The sequence below is a fragment of the Xiphophorus hellerii genome, chromosome 15, assembly GCF_003331165.1.
Source record: "Xiphophorus hellerii strain 12219 chromosome 15, Xiphophorus_hellerii-4.1, whole genome shotgun sequence".
Classification (NCBI taxonomy): Eukaryota; Metazoa; Chordata; class Actinopteri; order Cyprinodontiformes; family Poeciliidae; genus Xiphophorus; species Xiphophorus hellerii.
The window spans coordinates 20,536,380-20,554,345 of NC_045686.1; the positions used below are offsets into that span (position 1 = coordinate 20,536,380).

General features: G+C 40.9%; 2 protein-coding genes and 1 non-coding gene across 3 annotated transcripts; 1 reads left to right on the top strand and 2 right to left on the bottom strand.

The window, feature by feature from the left end:
* Window positions 1-1,467: 1,467 nt before the first annotated feature.
* Window positions 1,468-3,939, bottom strand: LOC116734615 (uncharacterized). Its single transcript, XM_032586104.1, has 2 exons — window positions 3,486-3,939; window positions 1,468-2,747 (listed from the first exon to the last, which is right to left on the bottom strand). Exon 2 carries the CDS (start codon window positions 2,629-2,631, stop codon window positions 1,468-1,470), a length of 1,164 nt encoding a protein of 387 aa, XP_032441995.1. The 5' UTR covers window positions 2,632-2,747; window positions 3,486-3,939.
* A 2,667-nt stretch (window positions 3,940-6,606) lies between these two features.
* trnak-cuu (transfer RNA lysine (anticodon CUU)) lies at window positions 6,607-6,679 on the bottom strand. Its single transcript has one exon. It is a non-coding gene; the product is annotated as a tRNA-Lys (tRNA).
* Window positions 6,680-6,740: 61 nt separating this feature from the next.
* Window positions 6,741-14,175, top strand: LOC116734493 (26S proteasome regulatory subunit 4). The gene is made up of 11 exons (XM_032585925.1): window positions 6,741-6,802; window positions 7,317-7,370; window positions 7,893-7,989; window positions 9,029-9,153; window positions 9,240-9,425; window positions 9,508-9,636; window positions 9,871-9,967; window positions 10,883-11,072; window positions 11,672-11,823; window positions 12,287-12,441; window positions 13,821-14,175. The coding sequence occupies exons 1-11, from the start codon at window positions 6,800-6,802 to the stop codon at window positions 13,953-13,955; spliced, it is 1,323 nt and encodes a 440-aa protein (XP_032441816.1). The 5' UTR covers window positions 6,741-6,799; the 3' UTR covers window positions 13,956-14,175.
* The last annotated feature ends 3,791 nt before the right edge of the window (window positions 14,176-17,966 follow it).

A 17,966-nucleotide genomic window follows, 5' to 3' on the forward strand; every position in this document is an offset into this window, starting at 1 on the left:
TTTTTTTTTTTGACTTTCGATGTACACGGTATCCATCCTCTCTGAAATTGTTCAGCTCATAATGCGCGTCTTTTCACTCACGTCTGTATTTTTGAAAGCGTTTTTGCTTCTAAGGACATGGAATCCGTTAGTGGACGTTTTAAAAAGACGCGGGTTGATAGCAGCTCACCGCGGCTGCGTAGTGTTCGTCTCTAGGCAACCGTGACGTTCAGCGACGGTGCGCGGCGTTCTGGGGTCCTTTCAGCTCCCGCCACGAGAATGTAGCTGACCTTAATATTTCCTGTGTTTTATTTCGGTCATTATTATTAAACATAGTGTTGGTGTGTGTATTATAGGCGTGTCTATCGGACAGTTATGTATCGGTTCAATACGGGACGCACACTTAACGGCCAAATATGGGACAACTCCGTGATTGCGACGGCATGAGACAGAGTTCCGACAGTTTCTAGCCCTACAACAGGGCTAACCCTAACCCGCTAACGGTACATAAGCCCCGCTTCCTCCCGGCCCGCTCTCGAGCCGTACTGACTTTGCCCCCCCTCTCTCCCGCTCTCTAGCGGTACCTTCTACTTCCTCCCCCCACGCGCGCTCGTACGGTACGCTCTACCCACCTCGCTCTGACTGTAGCAGCGGATGACTAAAAGCTTCCGGTATTCTAAAATCCAAAACTTAGCAGCACTCTTACGGCCATAATTATCCACTCCAGTGAGTTGTGTTGAAGTTCTATTTAAGAAATGCGTCCAGTTTTGACACGTTCTGACAACGTGGCTCTCCGTTGGTGAGAAAAGGTTTTGTAAACTCCGTTACGCATGAGGGCGCACAGAGCCTGACTCCGAGTTGACCCGTCAGAAATATTCCAGAAAGAATACAGGCATGTCAAAATGAGCTCAAACCGCTCTCTGGATATTATTGGCTCAGTAAAAGCCATTTCAAAACATTATTGGTTGAATGCGGTGTCAATCAAAAGGGGGAAGCTCTAGGCTGCCATATAAAAGCGTCATAATGGGCACTGGCAGAGTTGAAATAGGAGAAAAATCAATGGGAAATCTAAAATGAACTAACTATACTAAATTTCCCTCAGAATTACATATGGCTGTAAATGAATTACAGCCAAATGTAAAGCCTGTGTTGGTTTTCTTGGAGGTTTTCTACCGCTTCCCTGAAAGCCTTTTTAATGGACTGATCGTCTTCCACCGAGGCTGAAGTCGGTTTTCCATTGTTGTCAGTACATTTCTCTCTATGTACTGACAACAGGAGGTGTACACCTGCAGGTACACCTCCTGCAGGCAGGTGTACCTGCCTGCAGGAGAAGGAGGATGTTCTTTGCCTTGTTGCACACCTTCAGCAGATCCTTGAAGATGGCCTTTCCCTGGTGTGTAATCTTGTCCGGGCTAATGGTGAGGACTCTGGGTTTGGTTTCAGACCAGAGTTTCTCAAAGAGTCGGTCACAGATAGCATTGTATTCCTCTAGAGGTAGTATTTGTGTCCTGACTTGTCAATAATCTTCTTGATCACATCTCTGACCAGGCTTCTCACGGCCGTTTTTCTCATCTCTACCTCTTCAGACTGGCCTTCCTCTGGTTTGCTGATGGACTCTGTTTCTGGTTCGTTTTCCAGCAGATTTTCAGTCAACAAGATCACCGGATGAAAGAAGGCTTCCATGGATGAGATTTCAACCAACTTTGGCTTCCCTTCTATTTCCTGTGAATCTTTGGTTGACTGAGTCTCTGGTACAGAGTTCTCCACATCTGCAACATCAAGAGGAACGAACGGCTCAGCAGGTGAGATTTTATCAACCTTAGGCTCTTTGTGTAACTCTGCGGTTGCCTGGACTTCTAGAGAAATAACGGCTGCCATGGCCGTAGTTCTGTTGTTGTCTTTGGCCGGCCGAGCTTCTGCTATACATCCTTTAATGTCCGAAAGGTTGTCGACATCTTCCACCTGGATGCTCAGCGTGTACTTGTTTTCAGCCAGAGAGGTTTTTGGTTGCTCCTGGATGATCATTGGAGCCACCTTCGATGAATGTTTACCAGTGAAATTTCTGAAAAATTTCTTGATCTTCCCCATCAGACCTTTAATCTTAGATTTCGGCTCACAAGTTTTACCGTCGGCTGGTTTCTTGAATTCCTCACCAGATGCGCGCAATCTATCCGAAAGGTCCTGCATGACCAAATTGGTTTCATCAACCATATGTCTGATTATTGACATACAAGGTGCTTGCTCAACATGATCTCTTGGAGCACCTGAGTCCAAGCTGTGATTGACTCTAGCCAGCAGATATTGCACAATGAGCCTGTTTAAATTCTGTGTGTGCTCGGTACTGATGTCTTCGTCGATCTCCAGGACTTTAGCGAAGGTTTCGGGAACTTTGTTGCCCACGCCCGCCTTCAAGTCCTTCATAGTGCAGCTTTCCTTGTGGAGACTATGCAGAACGTTGCATGTAAACAGCTCCAAGATGTCTCCAAAAGGCTCACGCAGAGCACAGGTGGTGCTGGGTTCTGGGTTTCCATCTGCCAGTCCCAACCACTCCTTCGGCGTGATGTTTCTGAAAAACGGGTCGACCGCAGCCATCAGGGCTTCCACGGTGACGGTCTGGGTCTCTACGGATGGCAAACTCTGTCTACTTGGCATGATTATTCCTCAGGTTTGAAGTTAAGATTTAGGTTTTCTGCTACAACAACCGGCTCTGCAAGGAACGAGTGCGAAGTGACGTTTAGGGAAAGAGAACGAGCAAATAAAGACCCTGACTTTATGACGTCCGTCCACACGTCATAGGCATCAAACCCGCCCGCACAGCAGCCTTATGTCGTCACGTAAGAAGTCACATTGCGTCAGCAGCCACTTTACTGCGCATGTCAGACTATCTATTTAACTATTTAAATTATTTACAGTTGGGATAAACTGATCGCCTCTCTTCGCCCGGCGCAACTCCCGCAGCTTTGCGGCGTCCGCAGCCGTCAGGTTTTGTTTTTAGCGCATCTTGTGTGAAGCTCACACCGCCTCAATCCGCTGCTTTCTTTTTTTCTTTTTTTTTTTATTTCTGAAGGCTTAGTTTGTCAAATGAAACTGCTTCTTACCCAGCATTTTGTTGCTAGGCAACCAAAGAGGGAGTGAGTCAGTTGATTCCACCAGCCTAGCTTAGCTAGCTAAAGCCTTTCCTCTCCCTAGATCTCCCAGAATGCCGTGCGGTTCGGACGTATTATTCGTTGATATTGATCACGTGTCTATTGCGATTTATATTCTTATTGATTATTGCCCAGGCCTGCCTTAAAGTGACAGTGTGGTTGTTTTTCCCCAGCAGGGAAGCACAGTGACGAAGCCGCTGTCTGGTACCAGCGCTCAGACCCGTGGGCGCCGCCAGCTCCCCCAGACGCCACTCACACCTCAGCCCTCTGTGGCCTACAAGACCCCCACCTCCTCAGCTGCTACGCCCAGCGCCTCCACGCCCGGGTCTCGCTTTGTCCAGGGCGCATCGGCGCACGAACGCCTGCTAGCGGCTCACGAGGAGCCCAAAGCCCCAGTTGGTCTGGACTCTAACCCGAGCCGGCAGCATATATATGTATATTTTTGTATATTTGGTTTGAGCTCTGGGTCAGATTTGTTTTATCGTTCCCAAAGATGGATGACAAACGTCTCCTAAAGCATCATAGGAATAATAATTCCTAAGTGCTTGAACAAAACAACTTTCTTAGTTCCTCAAAATGCCACCAAAAACTGTAAAAGAGTTTATGTTTGGATCTGTCTGCTCTTCATTTCGTGGTTTATTTTGGTGACATTTCATTAGGTTCCCTGTGTAACTAGAGCAATCGATGAAAGTAATGGCAGCCATTTGAGGTGCAAAAACTCCTTTATCCCGCCACACAACACCTTTTGTCCAAGTGCTTCAGGTTTATTTATACGATCTGAAAACCTGCACAATCTATTTGTCACAACTATATATATATATATATATATATATATATATATATATATATACTGTATATATATATATATATATTTATTTTTATTTTTTTCCAGTGGTCTCGCTCTGATTGCAGAAAACCACAGAAGACCCCGATGGTTGTTAAAGTGTCAGTGGAGTCGCTGACCGCAAAAAAATGGAAAATGACTTGTTGACACTTGAAAGAGCTGGCGGCACAGTTGTCTTCATCGGTCAAGATGCTGAAGTGACTTGGACTGGACCATTTTCCAGCCGCCATCGTTTTGCTTTTCCAGCTGAGACTTGAGCTGAAGTGCTTCTGATTACCAAAGAGCGAAAGCAGATCGTCGGACATTTAATAAAAATAAATACCTCAAATCTATCCAAGTATTTTAATATACATTGTGATTGGATATATGGCATCATTAACTTATTGTCTTAATATCTCTCTCTGAGGGGGAGGGGCATGTTGTGTCAGAAACGTTTAAGAGCCTTGTTGTTTCGGTCAAAAACAGAATTCAGTTCTCACTACAGCCTGTTAGGGGGCGATAATGCCTGGCTTATATGCAGTGTTTGTATAGAAAAAAAAAGAGAAGAAGAAATGAGTTGTTAACGAAAAAGGAATAAAGTGATTTTGCACCATAATCTCTTCTTCTCATGAACTTAGTTTTTTTCTTTCTTTCTGTTGCTGATGATGTTCTGATCCTTCCATGTGAATGTCATATGAAAGTAGTTTTTTTTATTTATTTATGATTTGTGTAGTTATTTCTATGTTTTGGTGGATTGTTACTACAAGATATAACTGAGAATCAGTAAAATAAACAAGAACTGGGTGCACAACAGAAGGCTTTCTGTTTTCTTGGTCTTTGTCTAGAATTAGTAGAAAACTTGATAAATATATGAAACTAAGCTAACTCACAAGTACATTTTCAGCATTTGATATAATACTTTGATGTAAGTGGAAAAATTCCTTAATAGTGATGAAAACATACTAGTTCCATAGGCAGATAATTTCATTTATGCCAAGAAATGTTCCCATGTTTTAAATGAAATAATCTGCCAGTGGAACTAGAACTTTTCCATCAACATTAAGGAATTATTGACTCTAAACAAACTCCTGTATCTTGCTAAAAAGCTACTTATGAGTTAGTTTTGAATTATTTCAGGTGAACTAGGATGAAACTAGACAAAAGTAAGACTTCGTGGGTTGTGTTTTCAGTCTTCTGTCAACAACAGTGGGGGAAGAATTGAAAAGGCGAAGGTCGATTCTTTGTTAAAAGTTGCCAAATGTTTGTGGCACCACTTTTCACAAACATCTGACATTTGTTTGTAGTTGTTTTTTTTTTTGTTTAAAGCTACGTGTCTAATGAAAAATTTAAAAAAAAATTCTGATAACTTCCATTTTTAAACAACCTAAAATTTCAACCGTACGCTTGTGCTGTGTCACATTTGCTCTGTTCTTCAACTGGCGCAAAAATCGTTCCTAATATTTGGACGCCCCTGTCCTTAAGCCTTCTTTGCTGCAGCTGAATCTCTGCACTCGAAATGTGTTCTTTCTCAGGAGCAGCAATTTCCAACACGACATGATGCCCTGAGTGAAAACCGTTATACACTTGTCTGTGGGAATCAACGGAGGCGTAAGACAAGACGACAAAGATTTCAAGCACAATGCTGAGCACCTGTCTTTACGGACCGCAGTCGCAAGCTGTCAATGTGAATCCCTGTTGTTTTTATTCACGTTCAAACTTTTTCGCGAACTTTTCTCTTCCTGCAAGCACAGAAAATTTGATACATTTTTCAGCGTTGACACCAGGGCACAAACGCCCCGAAATAATTTGAATTCTGAAAGATCCCCTTTTCACTACGGAGACAAACTCTTTCACACGGAATAGCTCAAAAATTATTCTTAACAGGGAGTCAGAGAAGCAGTGCCTACACAGATAATAATAGCTTTGAACCAGTGCCTGTGTGCTGCTAGCTCCAGTTTGTGTGCAATGAGCATGTCATGTGCTAATGCATGTATGCATGTGGGACAGCGGAGACTCGGACTGGCATACAAAGACTCTTTTGTTGAGGCTCCATTCTGAGACACGGCAGCACCAAGAGAGTCACTGATAGCAGGGCTGCATCCAATATGCAGGGCTGAAACACACACACACGCCCACACACCCCCACACACGCCCACACACACCCACACCCACACACACACACACACACACACACACACCCCCACACACACACACACACACACCCACACACACACACACACCCCAATAGAGGACACACTTGTCAATACCTTGAAGTTTTCCTCGTTTTTGTCAATTCTCTACAGAAAGTGCATTACAGTGAATTGCAAAAGACTTCATGCCCCTTTAATCTTTTCCACATTTTAACTTGCACCCAGAGTGCACAGAATTAAGCATACTTTGTACAATCCTGACATTTATGTTTGAAATATGGTTTTACATGATCTTATATGATATTCTAGGTTTCTGGGACGCTGGATTTGGAGTTTATTATCTGTAAGCCATAATCATCAAAATGTCCAAAAATAATATCAAATCTTTTTAGACAAACCTGTCTTACTGGGTTTGAAAGAGTTCTTGTATTATTACTATTACCTACGGTACTATTATTTTATCAAGCTAACTACAGTCACAACATAATCACAAATTTAAAAATGCAGTCGCCCAACGTGGGGCTCGAACCCACGACCCTGAGATTAAGAGTCTCATGCTCTACCGACTGAGCTAGCCGGGCTTGCGGTGCTGATACACACGACTGTTTCAATACACACGTGGGCTGACAGGACGGGCGCCTTTTTTTGTGCCCTGTGTTGTTGCCGTATGACGTGACGTCACATTCAGTCGACAAGCAACCATGGTAAGTGAGCAAGCAATTTTTGCCACGGATAATTAATATATCAGTTGTGGTCTAAAACCTACTTTTGTGACTATGGCTTCACTTTTAGCGTCACAGTTTACACCGCGTAGTCGATATTTATGGCTGCGTATTTTATTTGTGAAGCGGCTAGCTATTTTAAAGGCAGCAAACGATCATTTAGCCTAAAGCTAGCAGCATTAGCTTCTTTTTAGCTAGAGGGGTTTGTGTTTCTCTTTTTCATGTACTAAGTTATTAATTTTTAAACTACACTTATAGTCTGTTGTTCTACTTTTATTAAATGTTCTGTTTTCGTTGATGTTTTTTTAAATAGTTTTACAATTTTTATAGTTTGCATTTACAGTAAAAAGCTAAGTGTCGCTTCTGACTTGGCAGGTTGCAGATAGCAACGAGCTAGCTTTCTCAAGGAAAACAATGCTTTTAGAAAAATAACACATTCATGGCAATTCATTCTGAACTTAATTACTGCTTTACTGGATCTTGTTTATTTTCCCAGGGTCAAAGCCAGAGTGGAGGTCACGGTCCGGGAGGAGGCAAGAAGGATGACAAGGTGACTTTTTGCTACCAGTTGTGGTAGATATTACTATTTGGTGCACATATCAAAACTGTTATAACAGCTGAAAATCGCGCACATTGCGGTGTTGGCTTCAATTAACACAACAGTTTAACACAACAGTTGTGCTCCGAAAATAAGCTTCAGAATCGTAATACATGTGGACAGCGTGTTGAGATGCCAAGTCCTGGTTCTGAACTTGCTTCAGCACAAGAACAATAATAGAAAATTATAGAGTAGACTGTCGTCATTGGTCGATTAATCGACCACAGTAAAAATGATTCCACTTCCATTCAGTAGGAAAACACACAACATAAAAAATGATTTAGCAAAATTTTATATGCAGAAGATTAATTAAACAGTCAATATAGTAAATCTACAAACAATAAACTACTTATGTATCCTTGTTTTTTTTTTGTGAAGCGTGATCGCTTAAGTACTTCATTACTATATTCTGTTGCCAAGTCTTTAACAGGGTTTTTTTTTTAAAATTTTGCTGTCATTCATTTCTATTAAAAGGATAAAAAGAAGAAGTATGAACCTCCAATTCCAACCAGAGTGGGGAAGAAGAAGAAGAAGACAAAGGGTCCCGATGCCGCTAGCAAACTTCCACTAGGTAAAGAAGTGAAAACGCACTGTTATCTGGCAACATGTCCGTTTTTGGCATTATGTACAAAAACCTGGCTGCATGCAGCATTACAATGGAACGAGTCCAAATTAAAATCCAAACTGTCCATCCATATAAAGTAGGAGTAAACCATTAAGTCAACATCTGGGTGATTTATTCTGTCGATTATTGTGACGATTAATCAATTAATTGGATTTTTTAAAAATTGGTATGTTCTTCAAATTTTTATACAGTATTAGAAATGCATAAAAATACAAATACACAAATAATTTCATTGCTTTTTAAAATAAGAAAATAAGCATTTTATTGCATAAAATGCAACAACAGCATTCATTTACTGAGTGCTTGATCATTTGTAGCAAAAAAACAGCTAAGAAAGACTTCTAATGTCAAAACGTTCAGCCCTTTCCACCTGACTTAACATCAATGCAGAGCAGGGATGATCTGTTGATTCATTTTTGTATTAGCTGATTAATAATTGGATAGAAGAACGTGCTTAATAGGATTTAAAAAATTTTTTTACACAGTTTGGACCAGGTAATGCTAAAAATAAGCCATTTGCTAAGATCTAGGTAAAACATATTTACAGACGACGAAGAGTTTTTTTTGCTATTTCTTTAAATGTAAAATGTATTTATTTTGTACAGTTTTGACTTAATTGCTGACCGGAACATGTTGTTCTGTCAGCAGTTGGTTATGTCTTTTTGTCTTTCTACTCCATTTAACGATTAATCGCTAACAATTGATTCATCATGATTACAGTTTTGGCTTAATTACTGCTCTAAATGTGTTGTCCTTTCAACAATTAGTCTTTTTTGAGTCTACGAACACCAGTTAACAATTAATCAATATCTAAATTAGTAGATGATTGTTTTGACAATCGATTAATCACGATTAATCTCCAGTTAACAAGTAATTTATCGTCAAATCAGTTTGCAATTAATTCGATAATCGATTCATCACGATTAATCGGATGAATCATTTCAGCCCAGTTTATTTCACACAAAGCGGTCTGTCTGTGTTCCAGTCACACCTCACACTCAGTGCCGCTTGAAGCTGCTGAAGCAGGAACGGATCAAAGACTACCTGCTGATGGAGGAGGAGTTCATCAGGAACCAGGAGCAGATGAAGCCTCTAGAAGAGAAACAGGAGGTCAGCCTTCGTTCCGACGCTCGCCTCTTGTCTCGTCTCTCTGGCGATCACGTGTGTGAGTGTTTGCTCCCTTCCTGCTTTAACAGGAGGAAAGGTCAAAGGTGGACGACCTGCGAGGAACCCCCATGTCGGTAGGCACCCTGGAAGAAATCATAGACGACAACCACGCCATCGTTTCCACGTCGGTGGGATCGGAGCACTACGTCAGCATCCTGTCCTTCGTGGATAAGGATCTGCTGGAGCCAGGCTGCTCCGTTCTGCTCAACCACAAGGTGAGGTGTGGGCAAAGCCTCAGCTGGTGTGTATCTATGTTTGTTCCACGGTAAAGTAGACGCTAGTTGTGTGTGCCTGCAGGTTCATGCTGTGATCGGGGTGCTAATGGACGACACCGACCCCTTGGTGACGGTGATGAAAGTGGAAAAAGCTCCCCAAGAAACCTACGCTGATATAGGAGGACTGGACAATCAGATCCAGGAGATTAAGGTTCAGCGTGGCACGCAGTCAAACGAACGTCTTAAATACACAAAGTTATTTTTTTGTCGTGTCTTTTTAAGCTAGGCTCCTTCTGCGTTTAAGCAGAAAAGGAACAACTTTGAATTCAGTTTGTAGCATTTACCTTAGCCCGACATTACAAAAGGGAAAACTTTTTGAATCTCTCTCTTGTATGAAATATACTCTACGAATAAAGCTGTCTTGACTTTGACTGTTTGCTGTTAGGAGTCTGTGGAGCTGCCGCTCACACACCCTGAATACTACGAGGAGATGGGCATCAAGCCTCCCAAAGGTGTCATCCTGTACGGACCTCCCGGCACAGGTCTGTTCATTTTAACATTCTTTGTTGTTTTTGGCGCAAGGAACCAACACAAAATAATTGAAAGATTTTCAGTACAACCCTGTAAAACAAAGTCTAAGTGAGGGTTTTGTGATTTAAGCTAACTTTTATTAACTCTGTAATCAGTCGATATGGACTTAAAGTTTTATCACAATATTATGTGATATAGTTGTGATAACGATAAAAGTAACACTAAAAACCATTTATTATTTTATGTTTAAGGTCACAGCCTCACATACACAAATTTACCACACCAGTCACACAAACAAGTGTGATTTGTATCAATACAATGACTGCGTTCAATCATATTTTCAAATCTATTGGTATTGACTGACAATTTTATTGAACAAACGCTGGGATAAGTGGTAAAAATAGAAATTGTGACGAAACTGACAGTTTGGGGATTTTTTTTTTTAAACAATGTAATTTGAATTTAATGGAAAAACGAATCAAAATTCTTAACATGATGATAAATTTATCACGATAAATGTTAAACGATACGATAAACGCCCAGCCGTACAGGTGTGCCATGCTCTTTCCTTTCTCAGAGCCGTTCTGGGTGAGATGTTCACAGCTTGTGATGCGTTATGCTGTGTGCCTTGGTCGCCATGACGCTGATTAATTTAGCCAAGTTGATTTGTAGAGCACATTTCATCAACAAGGCACTTTACACCATAAAAACATAACACAGTAACTGCTTCAACAAGCAATAAACTTTACATTTTGTCAAATGCTTTCAGCAAATATATTGATCAATGTTCCAGTAATTATTAATCAAAGGGAACTCAGCGTTTCGACTGTTTTGCAGTTTTCTGGAAGTTTGTCCCAGATCAGAGGAGCGTACATCACACTATTGGAGTCAGGGTTTGTTTTAAACCTCCGTCCTGCCGTTCCCAGGTAAGACGCTCCTCGCCAAGGCCGTGGCCAACCAGACGTCGGCCACCTTCCTGCGTGTGGTCGGCTCGGAGCTGATCCAGAAGTACCTCGGAGACGGACCCAAGCTCGTGCGGGAGCTGTTCCGGGTGGCGGAGGAGCACGCGCCGTCCATCGTCTTCATCGACGAGATCGACGCCATCGGCACTAAGAGGTACGCGGAGGTCTGCTGAGCGCTGACTCAGACCGAGAGCGGTAATGAATCACCTGCGCTGATGTCAAGGTGCTGGATTGGTGTCACTAAATAATCTCTGTGTTTGTGTCCAATTCTCAACAAGACGAGGTGATGCAGAGCGCAAGCGTTGTTCTTTTTATTGTCTTGTTGAAGATATGTTTAATTCAACATTTGCTAAAAACATTTAAGTATCCTGGTCAAAATCTCTGTTTCCTGGATCATTTATAATATAAAAACCTGCCTTGCAGCATTTCTGACATTATAGGCTAAAGTTATATTGTTTTTGATACTGAGGAAGAATTTTAAATAAGCTTGCACTTGTATCTTGAAATTCTAGGTATATATATATATATAGACTGATATATTAATTTTCACAACTGGTATCTAGAAATATTTTTTAAGAGTGGAAGAAACAAAGCAAGCAGAAGGCAGAGCTGGAAGTGTCTGAATATTCATGATTTTATGAGTTTTGTACCAAATAATTCAGGCATCAGCTTCAAACCGAACCAGGCGTGGTTCGGTTTGAAGCTCCACTGATGTGTAGATATTTGTAAAACATATTTTCTGTCTTTTTTAAGGTACGACTCCAACTCGGGTGGCGAAAGGGAGATCCAGAGGACCATGCTGGAGCTGCTCAACCAGCTGGACGGCTTCGACTCGCGGGGCGACGTGAAAGTGATCATGGCCACCAACCGGATAGAAACGCTGGACCCGGCCCTCATCAGACCCGGTCAGCACACCGTCTGATTGGCTCAGAGGCCGCCCGGCTCTGGCTCTCATATCTGCAGTACTGTAAATCTGTCTGGCACTCAGGAAATGGCTCCATTCTGCTGAGTCATGGCAGGGAGGGGGAAATTGAAATGTCAAGTCTTTTTTTCTTCTGCTTTTCCCTTTCTCTGCTTTGAGATGTGAATTTATAATGCATGTTCCCTTAAGGCAGCGCTCCTTTAAACAAAGATTGTCACGTGCACCAGGAATTACATTCACTTGACATTATCAACAGCTCTCTTTAAGAGAGGGAGGTATTTTTTCTTTCTTTTTCCACAATCTAGTCACAAAGAGCAAAATCCTGCAGATTAAATAGCAACCCCTCCAATCTTGTTTATTTCTTAGATATTCCCAAAAGACTCAATGCTAGTAAATGCACCGTGTGCGTAAAGATGTTATTAATCCGTTTTTGTTTCCACACGCAGGGCGAATCGACAGAAAGATCGAGTTTCCTCTGCCGGATGAGAAGACCAAAAGGAGAATCTTCCAGATCCACACCAGCAGAATGACGGTGGCAGACGACGTCACCCTGGACGACCTCATTTTGGCCAAAGACGACCTATCAGGAGCAGACATTAAGGTGAGACGTCCTCAAGAAACAGGAACCAGACACGTCTGATTTCCTGTCACAATAACCTATTTTGCTGGATGATAAATTGTCCCAGAAACTATTGCGATAAATGAGAATATTGTCATTTTGAGACCATTTTCATCTAATATAATAATAAGAATGGCACATTAATGTGACTGCACCCTCTCAAAGATCAAAAAAACACATTAATTTCTAAAAAAAACGTTCAACACTGGAGCTGGAAAACATTTTAAGTACCCCAAATAAATAAAGAAAAACTGCAATTATTAAAATGGATTGCGAAGTCTCTGTAACCGAAATTGCGTCTCAAAACGTTTTTAATCATTGAGATTAGACGGGGAAAACAGGCAAAAGTGGCAGGTAGGACTTTTGCCAAACAAAAATAACAGTGCAAACTACTTACTTAGTACTGAATAATTTAATTTCCCTTCAGGATCAATAAAGGACATTTGAAGCAAATCAAATGTTTTACAGCATTTTTCAAAATTTCAGCCATATGAAACGGGAGCGTCCTTCAATAATTGTTGCCTGGATGGAAACAATCCAGTTTATTCTAATTTATCATGCGATTAACTGACTTATTGCTTACTTATAAACCAGGCGGAACTGTCGGCATGTACTGCACCATAGCTGCACTTCTTCAAATTAAAATTTAGCATCTACATTGACCTCCACACAAAATTGAAAAAGTCCAGTGTAGAAAACCTTTCTTTCTACGTTATTTACCAGATTGAAAGTTATGTACTTTCAGTCTGGTAATCTGCAGGGATTTATCAGCCGGAATGTGTTTGGTTCTGTATTTCCTGCTCTTCCTGGTGTGTTTCTGCTTACCGCTGCAGTCACTTATTGATTAGATATCCCAACCTCATCCAAACGGAGGGCGGGGAGCAAAGGCAAAGTGGCTCAAACGGAAAATTCTACGGCTGGCTTTGTAATTAATTGATGCCAGCAGTTAATTAGGTGAAGTGAACTTTCCATTCAATAGCATCTCTCCGCTGGAGCTCAGGTCGCTGCTGTGGCTTTGCTGCCATCTCTTGGCACATGATGGAATTACAACAAAAAAAACCCTGAAACATTTAGGAATTTATGTGCGCTTCATACAGCTTTACTGAACAGGTCAGTAGTGTTTTGTTTCAACATTTCAGCAGGTTTTTGCACAGCTGAGCCTGCTGAACACGCTAAGCTAACCATTGTTCCTGTTGTGGTAGTTCATTGGAAAATATAGAACCCCCCGCACACACACGTCCGGCTATGTTTCTGCATTCTGTTTCACATCTTTGCTGCCTAAAAAAAAACAACAACAAAAAAAAAACATCACAAGACAAGTCTGACACTTTTCCTCTCCCGTTTCCTCGTTTCTCCTCCAGGCCATCTGCACAGAGGCAGGCCTCATGGCGCTGCGAGAGCGCCGCATGAAAGTCACCAACGAAGACTTCAAAAAGTCCAAGGAGAACGTCCTGTACAAGAAGCAGGAGGGCACACCGGAGGGCCTTTACCTTTAACGCTCCCACCTTTATTTGTTGTTTTTGTTTCTTTATTCCTCCCCCACCACCCCCCCACCTGGCCCTTTTGTCATTTATTAGCGAGTGGAAGAGTGGCAGCAGCTGACTCGGCTCGTCAGCAAAAAGCTTTGATACGTCTTGTGCACGTCTTGCTCCATCCCCTCTTCCCTGTTACCGTTATGTGTTGAAACAGTTAATAAAAGTGATGAATAGAACCAGGCGTGGGGTGTTAGTCATCACTTTTTAACAGCTTCGGTCACAGGAGCACTTTAACCGTCTGCTGACGTTTACGTCCTGCATATGGAGGATTGCATCATTTTCATACATTCAGTTTTGTAGAAAGTAGTAACTGTAGCCACTTCCTTTGAACTGTTTTACATTTTGTCACGTTATAACCACAGATATAACGAATGCGACGTGTTTTATTGGACTTGTTTAACCCAAAGAAGTGGTGTCCGTTTGCGTTTCTGTTGCAATTGTGCGTGAGACTTTGTCGATATTCCCCTAATTTTGGAAAAAAACACAATTTCACGCGTGAATAAGTTCATTCACGCAATAAGTCGTTAAAATCATACGCCGCCATCATCCTAGTACCACTTCCTCTCGTGAATTGCAGTAGTGGCAACAACTGGTTGCTGATCCTGTGATTCGTGTCATGCCAAAAAAATATTGTTTTCATCGCAGTTTTGCAAAATTTGTGGCCAATTTCAATATGGCCACAAAAAACACCTCATCCCATTTTTTTTTTAAATTGGCATGTTTCCAATTGGCACATTTATTTTTGAAATATCAAATTGCTGCAATTGTACGGTGATTCAAAACGCTGCTCCATACATCAGCTTACCAATGGGACTAGAGATAGAAATTAACCACTTGACTATAATGCTACTATGAAATGTCCCATTATAAAAAAAACAAAAAAAATGTTGAAACAATCAACAACAAATAAATTAATGGCCGTTGTAGAATAAAAAGAAAATTTTTCGTTGACATGCGGTGTGTTTTCTGTCGTAGTTTTGCAAAAAAACCGCCCCAAGCTAGCGCAAACATTTATTGATAAACATGAAATAAAAAAAAAAAAGGTCTGTTTCCAATAAGTGAATTTCTTTTTGTAATTCCAATTTGCTGAGTTTTATGGTCAATGGAAACGTAGCTACTGAGTCATTTCTGGAATATTTCATATTACAGCCATAAACTCAATGATCGCATGTAATTTAAAAACTCGAATCCACCATTTCATCTAGTGGTTACCTACAAGAGCTGCATTATGTATGTCAAAGCATTAACACTCAGATGTTTACAAAGGTCTGCTTCAAAGAAAGAAAAAAATCGCAAAGATTTTGTGCATGTTTCCATTTATATGCGCAATTACAAGCAAGTAGGCGGATGCATAACTTCAGTAAATCCAGCCAAGCTGCTGTTGCTGCAGTCTTGACATGCGGACAGCGGCGGCGTTGATTTAATTCCCCCTGATGTGGAACCATGTGGAACTCAGTGCTCAGCAGAAAGTGGCCCCATGCAGCAAGCGTCGGGCCAAGATGCAGGGCCGGCCTTGAGCCCTTGCTGCTGCACTGCAGGACCCTCATCCAAAAATGATCAGGCATTTTAAATGCAGCACATTCAGGACAAAAAAATAATAATAATTCAAGCACCCGTTAGGGGTAGCTTGTAACCCAGCAGCTGCAACCAGCTTTGTGAAGATGGGTTTTGGTTCCAACGAGGCGTCTGTCCTGTTGGCTCAAGGCAAATTTTGGGACTTTTATAAATCACAACAAGTTCGTCCTCGATTACTTCCTAAATGCCTTTTATTTGAATTAGTTAGAATAAACAAAATGTTGATTATTTGCCTCACTAATTCTCCACACCAGACTTAATTTTTTTTTTTTTAAAGTCTCATCAAGGGAGCCAAGATCCAGTTCAGACCTTTCTAGACGTCTTTGGTTTTGAGATAAGCGAAGATGTGGTCATATCGAATATGTGATGGTTACCAACAGGTCCGTGCTTCCAAATCTGTACGGCAGCAAATAAACGAAGCAAAACGGAATAATTTCAGCAAAAAGTTCTGATTAGCTTTCAGCAAATTAACAGAAAAAAAAAGTCTCAACCTGAGTTAGCAAGCTAGCTAGCTGTTTTCTTTTTAAATAACTTTTTTTTTAAAAACTGAAAACTGATATGCTTTTGCATTAACCCCTCTTTCCTCAGATAGCCCTAAATAAAGTCCTTCAGAAGTGGATTCCTTGTGAGGAGCTGAATCATAGCCAAAGTGACATGTCAAACATCAAGATCGACGCATTTCTGTGTGTTAGAATGGCCTAGACTTAAATTCAAGATGTAAAAATTAATGTTTACAGCCATTCTTCACCTAGTCTGGCTGAGGCTGAGCAAATTTTTTTGTTTGTTTCAAAGAGGAAATGTGGCATGTTGCTTCAACTTTGCAATCAGCAGCACTGCTTTGTTACTAAATCACATAAAACAATAAAATACGCTGAAGTGTGTAAAAAGTACACAGCTAATTGAACATTTTTGCAACAAACAAATATCGTATGGTAATATTGAAGATACATTATCTTTGGGATGCAGAAGCAGAAATCTTTTTAGCTCCTTGTTGCTTATTTAGGAATGCTCCTCACGGTCCATTAGATACTAAAGCGCCCTCATTTTAATGGAGACGCGGTAAAGCTTCCATTAATTTGTCCGCTAGGGGGCGCTTTAGTCACAAATTGTGAGGGGAGACATTACTTTCCCCTTTTCTGCATCGTCACTCTACCAATCCAGGTTACAACCTATGATTGAGGAGACTGGAAGAATTACCATTTCCACGAGACTACATATTAATTAAAAAAAGGCTCGTTTTTGTGTACCATTAAGCTACCAGCAGTCCTGCCGTGGTTTATGGCTCGTTTCACACCGCCTCGCCAGTCCAAAGTGAATGTGCGCACTTCTTTCACCGAGCCTATCAAACACAAGACCTGTCGCATTTCTATCCGACTCCGTTATAAAAACATTAACATACTATAAAACAGTCATGGATACCGCTAAGCGGACGGAATTAAGCAGTGTTTAGCTTTTCACGTAAAGAAAGAAAAAAAAAAAATCCAGTATTTTTATTTATTACGTTTCCATCAAGTACCACTGCCTGGTGCAATGCAGGTCCCGTGTAGCCAATCGATGCGTCCGGCACACAGAATGTAATATTGCAGGTCTGCACTGGCCAATCAGAGAGGTCCTTACATACAGGCGCAGCAAAATCTCATGTGTCAAGCGCGCTTCTTAGATTTTACGTTATCCTTCCGCAGCTACGAACTAGTGCCTTGTGTCAAGAGATTGTAACTTCCAAAAAAAAAAAAAAAAAAAACACGAAAAACGTAGAAGTGGTTGAAGAAACTCAATTTCTCTCTTTTTAATCTCGGAAGCGAATGATATTTATTTACATGTGGATGTTATCACTCAGTTAAGTTGCAGGAGTTGAAGTTTGTGATTAAAATGTAAAGGAAGAGATTGTTTTTTTGTGAGAAGCTATGAAGTAAAATACAGCTACAAAAATAAGACAATTTAGCAAAACGTGAATTAATATTTAAGTGGTTTTTTTTAAATGTAATTAGAAATAATCCACAAAATAAAAGTTGTTCCAGATGTAAACAACTATGTGCTAGCTATATAGGCAAACTATTTTAATGAAATGTCAATGTTTACCAAGCAACCCCAACAAGCAATATTAGTTTTTATTACTGAGAAAATAAGTCACTATATTGAAAAGGTTTACATTTATTTCAACTTATTCGGTGTCTAGATGCATAGATTAAAACATTGCACCAGTTTGAACTTGATTTATATCAGATTTATTGGTGTGTTAATAATATGAAAACTGCTCAATAGATCACTCGTCGCACTATTTATACATTTTCCTCCTTATCTCAATTCAGGCTTCTTTGTGCTGTTATTATGTGCTCTATTTTCTGTATAATCACGAGGAAAACACAGTCCAAGCAGGATAATTTGATCAATAATTAA

What these genes read in the sequence shown, in the direction of transcription:
- LOC116734615 (XM_032586104.1), bottom strand. Translation starts at nt 2,631, where the DNA reads ATGCCAAGTAGACAGAGTTTGCCATCCGTAGAGACCCAGACCGTCACC.
- LOC116734493 (XM_032585925.1), top strand. An exon ending in CGCTAGCAAACTTCCACTAG is followed by an intron (nt 7,990 to 9,028) that starts GTAAAGAAGTGA and finishes TCTGTGTTCCAG; the next exon opens with TCACACCTCACACTCAGTGC. An exon ending in TATCAGGAGCAGACATTAAG is followed by an intron (nt 12,442 to 13,820) that starts GTGAGACGTCCT and finishes TTTCTCCTCCAG; the next exon opens with GCCATCTGCACAGAGGCAGG.